This window comes from Solanum stenotomum, chromosome 3 (genome assembly GCF_019186545.1).
Source record: "Solanum stenotomum isolate F172 chromosome 3, ASM1918654v1, whole genome shotgun sequence".
In the NCBI taxonomy this organism is placed as follows: domain Eukaryota; kingdom Viridiplantae; phylum Streptophyta; class Magnoliopsida; order Solanales; family Solanaceae; genus Solanum; species Solanum stenotomum.
Genome location: NC_064284.1, coordinates 8,386,023 through 8,394,321, shown reverse-complemented (window position 1 = coordinate 8,394,321; position 8,299 = coordinate 8,386,023). Strand labels below are relative to the sequence as shown.

Below are 8,299 nucleotides of genomic sequence, written 5' to 3'. Positions count from 1 at the left end.
TTCAATTTCAAGGTATAAAGATCTGGTAAAAAATGTATTGGATTAGTTGTTTTGTATTGTGAGTTAGTATTTTTGATTTTTTGATACATAAGNGGGCGGGGGGGGGGGGGGGGTGGGGGGGGGGGGGGGGGGGGGGGGGGGGGGGGGGGGGGGGGGGGGGGGGGGGGGGGGGGGGGGGGGGGGGGGGGGGGGGGGGGTCAAGGGTAGGGTGAAACAATAAAATTTTGAAGTTGAAAATATTTTTTAAAAACAAACTTAAAATTTTGGGGGAGGACCTGGCGGGGAGTGGGGTGGTGGGGAGGGTCGAGGGTAGGGTGAAAAAATGAAATTTTGAAGTTGAAAATATTTTTTAAAAACAAACTTAATTTTTTTTTGGGATAGGGGTGGCGAGTAGTGGGTGGGTGGGTGGGTGGGTTGGGGGAGGGTCGAATGTAGGGATGAAAAAATAAAATTTTGAAGTTGAAAATACTTTTTAAAAACAAACTCAATTTGGGTGGATGATCGAGGATCGAGATGAAAAAAATAAAAATTTGAAGTTGAAAATACTTTTTAAAAACGAAGTTAAATTTATTTCTTTTTGAAGGGGGTTGGGGGCAGGGGGGGGGGATAGTGAATAGGGGGTAAAAAAATAAAAAATTGAAATTAGAAATATCTTTAACAATTTTTAATATTTTTTTGGAAGGGGGTGGGGGTAGGGGTGAGGGTGGGGTAAAAAAATTAAATTTTAAAATAAGCTTTAAAATTATTATTTTTTTGGGGAGTGGTTGGGGGGCTGGTTTGAGGTAGGGATAAAATAAATTGATTTTTTCAACAAAAAAGTAATTGTAATTTGAAGTTGGAAGAGAGTTTTGAAAAATGTTTTCCTTAAGTTTTGAATGGAAGTCATTTTTCCTTAAATTTGAGGAAAATGAGTTGATTTGAAAAACATTTTCGTACCAAACACAACCCTAATTAAAAAAAGTATCAACTTTCTTCTTTGATATTCAATTTGATTCGATTTTTGAGCTGTGTGACCACCTTATTGAGAATTGTTTTTTTTATTTTTATTAAAAAGGATATTTATATATATTAACTATATAAACAACTTATCATTACAAGCCAGGTGGCCGTAGTAGGGGATATCTCCTGGACTAGTATCCCTATGCATAATAGTACTATTACAATATTTAATCAAACTTCAATGCGAACTCTGAACAGTAAATTTAGCAAACCAACTTTTGTAATCTCAAATGGATTCTTGATGCATCAACCCCTAATCTTATAATTTTCACCTGCATACATTAAATAGCAAGAAAAACATTGTTAATTTAATTGTCAAAATTTAATTGTCACCTGCATACATTATATTACAAGAAAAACATTGTTAATTTAATTGTCAAAATTAACTAGCTATACGCACAATATTTTCCATCATCTTTCATACTAATAAAATTTACATTCCATCAGTTATTTCATGTAAATTTGAAAAGCACGGTATTTTCAAAAAGTATATGAAAAATTTTAAAATCTCGTGATCTTAAACTAAACATTTGTATTATGTATCAAAATGTCTCTTGAACCTTGTGGTTTTTAAACATTTCAGGTAGGATATTAGAGTTAAAATGATACTAAATATAAAAAATGATATTCTTTTTAAACTGCACTAGAAGTAAAACATATTAATTCAAATAGAGAGAGTACTATTCAAAACTTATGATCTAAAATAAGTCATAGATATTTGTGTGTATATAAATCATCTCGTTACGGGGGAAATGAGAAGTTTAATGTCAAATTGTTACCACTAATTAATAATGAGCCATTCTTTTTGTACTAACTAAAAAAAGTGTCACATAAATTGAGATAAAAAGAAATACTATATGAACTACGTACCTGAGCGTGGATCGTATAATAAATTGTATCGTCAATTGTTGAATAATTAGCGGTAACAACTTGAGCTCCTTCTTCCTCTATGATTTTAATAACCTCTTGCAATGTGAAATTCTTTTGCAAACCACTTGTTAAAATCACCTCTAGAGTTGAATCCAACTCTCTAACTTTAACCGTTGGTGTTTTTATTGTACAAGTTGTTGTAGATATGGATTTCTTTGAATCATCACCTGTGACTTGTGCAACCACCTCATCCTTCCTTCTTTTTAATACCTCTACTCTTTCTTTTAATTCCTCAATGAAAGTAATGGCTTGATCAACATGGTCTTGTTGTGTCAGCACCTCCTGAAATTGTTAAGTCACTTTGAAATACTTATTGCCTCCTTATAGCATAAGATTTGTAATTATGAAAATAAAATAAGTCGGGTTACCTGTTATAACAAGTAAGATTACTTAATGATGGATAAAAGATATATTGAATCAATAGTAAAAGAAACACCTAATTCCTAAAGTATCTCGATATTTCATGTTTCATATTAAAATTATCAGGTGTGCGAGTTTCCAACTTAAACTATCACCAATTATTTATCAAAACACACTTCAATTACAAATTCTTCCCTTTTCCTACCTAAAATATCACCAATATTGTTCAAGTGGGAAAAGGAACACATGATAATTGAGGTGTGTTTTGATAAATAGTGTTGGTAATCGTTCAGATAGGAAACTTACATATATATTTAAAATATGAAACTCGAAAAACCATACTTTCGATGTGTTTTTGATCTTTGAGAAAATATTATCTCTAACGAAGTATATAACTTAAACTTATATGCGAGACATGAGCTTTTGTAAGAAATGTTTAAACAAGCAAATGGACATTTAATTTACAGTAGAAATTCAAATATTGATGTAGTGGATAGTATCAGAAATTAGCAAGAATCTGACTCACTTGGGTAGTGTATGAACCTTCAGCCAAAGAAATTACTGAATAATATTGCCTATCAGCTATGGGTAGACATTGAAATTTTATCGTACTCTACGAGACGTCAATTTGAATTTTAACTCTACAAAGATGTTTTCAATTTCAATTAGGATTCTTGTAGGCTACTAAACCCTAAACCATATAATATTTTGAAGAGAGATCTCAAAATATCCCATAAATTGATCTTGGGCATTTATAAAAATCAAGATCTTGAATATCCCATAAATTGATATTCATAAAGAGATCAAGATATGTCAAAGTCTTCTTGATAATAAATACTTCAAGAAATCCACAAATCCTTTCATGGAGATAAATTCCAAATCATCCTAATTTGAAAAATACACCACTAACAACCCTCGAATTATGGAGATCAAGTTTAAATCATCCTAATTCGATAAATACACCACTATAGCTCTCGAATCACGGAAAAATCTTAAGAAAGAAGAATCAAGAAAACAAACAAAATTGTACCCATATTGTTTTAATCAATAATATTCTTATATATTTGTATGATTAATTTATTTTTCATTTATTTAAAATTTGTTAATTGCTAAAAGCTTCTTATCCTCTCTTTCTTTCTCCATTTTAGGGCTTCTTAAAACTACAAAAAAAAAAACCTATACCTTTTTAAATCAGAGTAGAGTAGAAGGAGGTAGAACTTTAGTCCAAACCTTGTACTTATTTATGTTAAAAGATTCATTATCCCGTACAAATTAAGTATTTTATCTAGAAGTCAATAACTTTAAAAAACAACTAAATTCAAGAATTCTAGTTCATGTCATCGTTCAACAGGTTGAGGTCTATATCTAAACACCCCACTCCCACCATCAGGTCAAGAATTCATAAACTTCAAATATTGAATTCTCCTCGATCTCTTAACATGAAGCTAGCTTGATCCTATTTCGCGCTTTCATGCATGTTTGTTAAGATGGAAATGAGTTGTTGTGTGTGTACGTGTAAGAGATCTAGAGAGAGAAAATATAGTGTTTATAATATACCTTAGAGAGATGGTGAGGAATAAGAGAAAAGAGCTTAGAATAAAGATACTTCATTTGGATTCTTCTATTCTTTTCCTGTGTTTTCCTGTCTAGCTTTTGTGAGCTAGTGCTAACAATATTAGTGTTGTTGTTTTCCATTTCTGTTGTAAAGTAATTTGATGAACAAGTGAATATTTTATGGATCTAGCTCCTATATAAAGTTTGGAAAGAGGAAGGAATTGTCTACGTTAGTAATCATTATATATGTATACTAAATAACATGTACTATATGTTGAAAATTTCAACATATAAACCACCAACCCTACGTAAACCAATCACTTTCTAACTCTCTCTTCAATTAAATTCAATTTATAGAGTACATAATAAGCTATAATACTCTTCCGTACGTTCTAATTTATGTTTATCGTTTAACTTGACATAAAATTTAATTTCTGCTTTGAAAAATTGAAATTTATAGGTTAAAACATTTCTTTACTAGCTATTGGTGTGTCTGTAAATTATTTGCTAAGGGTAAAAGGGAATCTTTCAAACTTAACGTTCTGATGGAATAAAAGAAAAGTGTGTCGTATAAATTAGGCGGAATGGCCTGGGAGACCCTTATACTTGGCTTGGATTGTCAACTAAACCCTTCTACTCATGACTTTGTCAATTGAACTCTTAAACTCAATGATACTCAGTATTTTAAACCTCACTGACCATTGACCAATCCTATGTGGCAACTTAATAGTCAAGGTGGAACAAACGTGTGATCTCACGCGTTAAAAAAGCGTAAACAAGAAAATTTGAGACTAAAACTAATTAAAAGAAAAGAAAAAATAAATAAATAAACAATTTCTTTTCCCCATTTTCTTTTCTTTCCTACCCAACACCACAATCGTTCTCCCCCCCACCTAGTCCCCATTTTTCTTTCGTGCTCCCTTTTTCCATTTTTATAATCTTTAATATGTTTGCAAAAAGTATTTCAAAAATTCTTTTCTAGAAGTAGTTGCTTTAGTCTTTGTGATAAAAATATATGAAGAGAAGCTATTGGGAGATTGGGGAGGGGTAATTTACAGGCGGCTAGGTGATAGAGATCTGATTATTTTGGAGAGTGAATAATGTTTATTGTATGTTTTTGTAAAATTAAATGGGTCATATATATATATATATATATATTAGAACATATTAAGATATTTTAGTGTGGTTCATTGGCATTAATGGAGGAAACAGATTCACTTCTATTTGTTTATTATTTTAAAAATAAATTTATTACTTATCAATTTTTAATACACTAAGAAAGATAATAATAATAATAATAATAATAATAATAATAATAATAATAATAATAATAACAATAATAATAATATAATGATTTACTCCAAATCTTAATTATTTAAAAACGTAAAGAGTTAAGACCATCCATCAATTAATAAAAATATTATAATAAAATATTTTTTAAGAAAAATGTAAAGTTAATAATATAAAACATGTTTTAAGAGACGTGCGTGTAAAGTTAGTGAGTGAATAGTTCTCTAGTACTTCTTGGGTTGGCATCATATAGCCTTTGATCAATACTATTATGGAATCGCTTTCTCAGCCCAGCAAATGCTCACATCATTAAATGATATGGCCCATCAGAATTAGTTGTAATGCGAAAGTAATTAGGAGAAGTAATCATTAATTAGTACTACCTCCTTTCGTATGTCGTAACTGATGATGCCTTAATCAACAATAATATAGTACAAACAACTATAATATTATATTTGACCGAGTAACAAATGCAGGGGCGGAGCTATAGCCATCCTAGGGTGTTCAATTGGATACTCTTCATTGAAAAATTACGTTGTATATATATGTTAAATTTTACATTTAAAAAGTATATATATATATATATATATATATATATAAAGTTGTACACTCTTGACAAATGTTACGCCTATGGCACAATGCTAATGAATGTCCATTTGAATGGAGAGTTCTGGGTTTGAACTCCAAATAGCACAATTTTTTTTTTTTGTTTTTTTTGATAGCCACATATTATTATTCGTTGACACCATTTGTTTACAATAAATTTTAAAGTGACAGAAAATAAATTGCAATCACAAAAAAATATGAAGAAACATAATTTTATTCAACAAGATAGCGGGTACAATTCTGTTGATCCCTTGATTCTACTCTCCTAAGATTTATTCATGATTTGAGGGCCGTTAGTGGCGTATTTCTCGAATTATGATGATTTAGATTTGACATCTATATGAATATTCCATCAATTTACGGAATATTCGAGATGCCTTTTAAGGGAATTTAGTACCCTTTATATAGGCATGAACTAGGGGTTTAGGGTTGAGCAGCCTCCAAGAATTCCAATTGTAATTGAACATACTTCTAGAGTCTCAATTCAAATCGAACACGTCTTGTAGAGTCCTACAAAATTTTAATATCTACATTATTAATAAAATTTCTGACTCCGCCACTAAATAAATGCACCTGCTAAATTAGAGCAAAGAGTATATTTATACATCAATAAATTCTCTATCTATATGATGACCTTAAAGAAGCTGACAGATCTATTCTAATTAAAGTTATATCAATATCAAGACAAGAATTTAATAACTCACTTGTCAATAATGGCGTGGTTAAAAATTGAAGATTCATTTAAAATAATTTAAGGCGGGAATTAGTTCAGATTGACCCTTAAAAACAAAAATAAAAATTTTGAAAAAGCCGTTAAGATTAGGGGTGTGCATTATTCGGATTAAATCGAATAACCAAACCTAATTAAATCGAATTTTTATTTGGATTGGTTTTTTGGTTTTACGGATTGGTTTTGGATTAATGAATTACTCTGTTTAATTTTTTGGTTTGGTTTTGGATTTTAAAAAATAAAAACAAAAAAAACGAATTATATATATATATATATATATGTGTGTTTAGGTTTAGAATTAAGTTGGAGTTAGCCACTTTTGTCCCTTTTTGGTTATTGTCCTTCATCATGATTACGTTTATATTTTACATTTGAACATCTATAATAGGTATAAATAGGTATAATTATAAGTATCGTGTTTTAAGTTTTACTTATGATTTATATTATAAAGTATATTTAAGAGATTCAATATTATTACTTTGGTTATGTTATTAATTATTGACATAACCGAATAACCAAACCGAAAAAAGCCGAATCGAATAAAGGAAAATCAAACCAAACCAAATTTATTTTGGATCGGATTGGGTTACACTTTTACAAAATCAAAAACCAAAAATTCCAAACCGAATAGTGAAAACCCAAACCGAAAAACCGAATGTACACCCCTAATTAAGATTGATCCAATTTAAATTATCTTGAACCCATTCAATAAAATTATGCACCAATTATCAATATTTAGGCTTATTTTGACATAATATAAAATAATATTTAACTTATATATATAATGCAATATTTACGGCAAAGGATGTTGGACTTACCTTTGCTTATCAAGATATGCATACATGACATTTATTATTTATGTTTTATCTTGATGGAGAGGGTTAATATGAGTTAGAGAAATTAGTTGGTCTTCCTTTCATAAGTAGATTTGTTTTTAATTAGTAATTGTATACGCATTTTGTTTCAATTTATTTGTCTTATTTTATTTATTTATTTATTTTTAAAAAATAAAAANATTATTGTTATTATTTTAATTTTTTTTTTTTTATTTAGTAACTCATTGCATCCATCATTTCTACGTGACATGTTTAAAGTTACAAGATTTAAAAGACATTTCAATATATATGTACATACATCTTTAGTTTATAATTAATTATGAAATTTAGAATTCTCTTTTATTTAATTTTTTGTATTTTGTACCGAATCTAACTAAGACAAACCCTTAAGCACTCAAGTTTGTGGTTAAAAGTAAGGCAAATTCATCCATGGCAGTCATATAGGTACTTCATCTAATTTGAGTGCTACGAAAATAAGTTTGGCTAATAGAGATTGGCAAAGCAAAATCACATAGCCGTATCAACTTATACTTTATTAAGATCCAATAAGAAGAAGTGATGAATTATCAATTATTTTTGGACATATTTAAAGAAGAAGACAAGAGGAAAATACTTTAAATAACTTTAGATGAACAAATGTCTAACTTTTTAGTTTATATATATATCATATAAAGTTTGAGATGGACAACTCTAATTTATTTTTAGATTTTATATTATTGCATTACTTAAGCATCTTCATTCGTAATATTTTTCTTCATGCTTGTTAATTATGTATTAGAGATTTGTTATTTCATTATTAGGACTAATAAGGTTTAGGTCTAGCCTCCCTTGTTAGTACTCTTTTCTTTGAGACTTTTTTTTTCTATTAAAAAAAAGTATCCCTTGACACATGCCCAGCAAAGATTTGTATAAAAGAATAAATAAATATTAAGATAAATACATTGAAATGATTAAGAAAATTTATCAAGAAGGACGTGTTCCGATATGAAAATTT

The 8,299-nt window shown here is 29.5% G+C and overlaps 1 protein-coding gene across 1 annotated transcript; it reads right to left on the bottom strand.

Annotated features, from left to right (window-relative positions):
• Window positions 1-1,202: 1,202 nt before the first annotated feature.
• LOC125860915 (transcription factor bHLH162-like) lies at window positions 1,203-3,984 on the bottom strand. The gene is made up of 3 exons (XM_049540964.1): window positions 3,847-3,984; window positions 1,870-2,211; window positions 1,203-1,271 (listed from the first exon to the last, which is right to left on the bottom strand). Exons 1-3 carry the CDS (start codon window positions 3,982-3,984, stop codon window positions 1,203-1,205), a joined length of 549 nt encoding a protein of 182 aa, XP_049396921.1.
• Between the last annotated feature and the right edge of the window lie 4,315 nt (window positions 3,985-8,299).

Bases quoted from the DNA above. Each gene is read 5' to 3' on its own strand.
- LOC125860915 (XM_049540964.1), bottom strand. From the start codon at position 3,984: ATGGAAAACAACAACACTAATATTGTTAGCACTAGCTCACAAAAGCTA. The intron at 2,212-3,846 runs GTATATTATAAA...TAACAATTTCAG, and splicing joins TTCCTCACCATCTCTCTAAG to GAGGTGCTGACACAACAAGA. The intron at 1,272-1,869 runs GTACGTAGTTCA...TAATGTATGCAG, and splicing joins ATTATACGATCCACGCTCAG to GTGAAAATTATAAGATTAGG.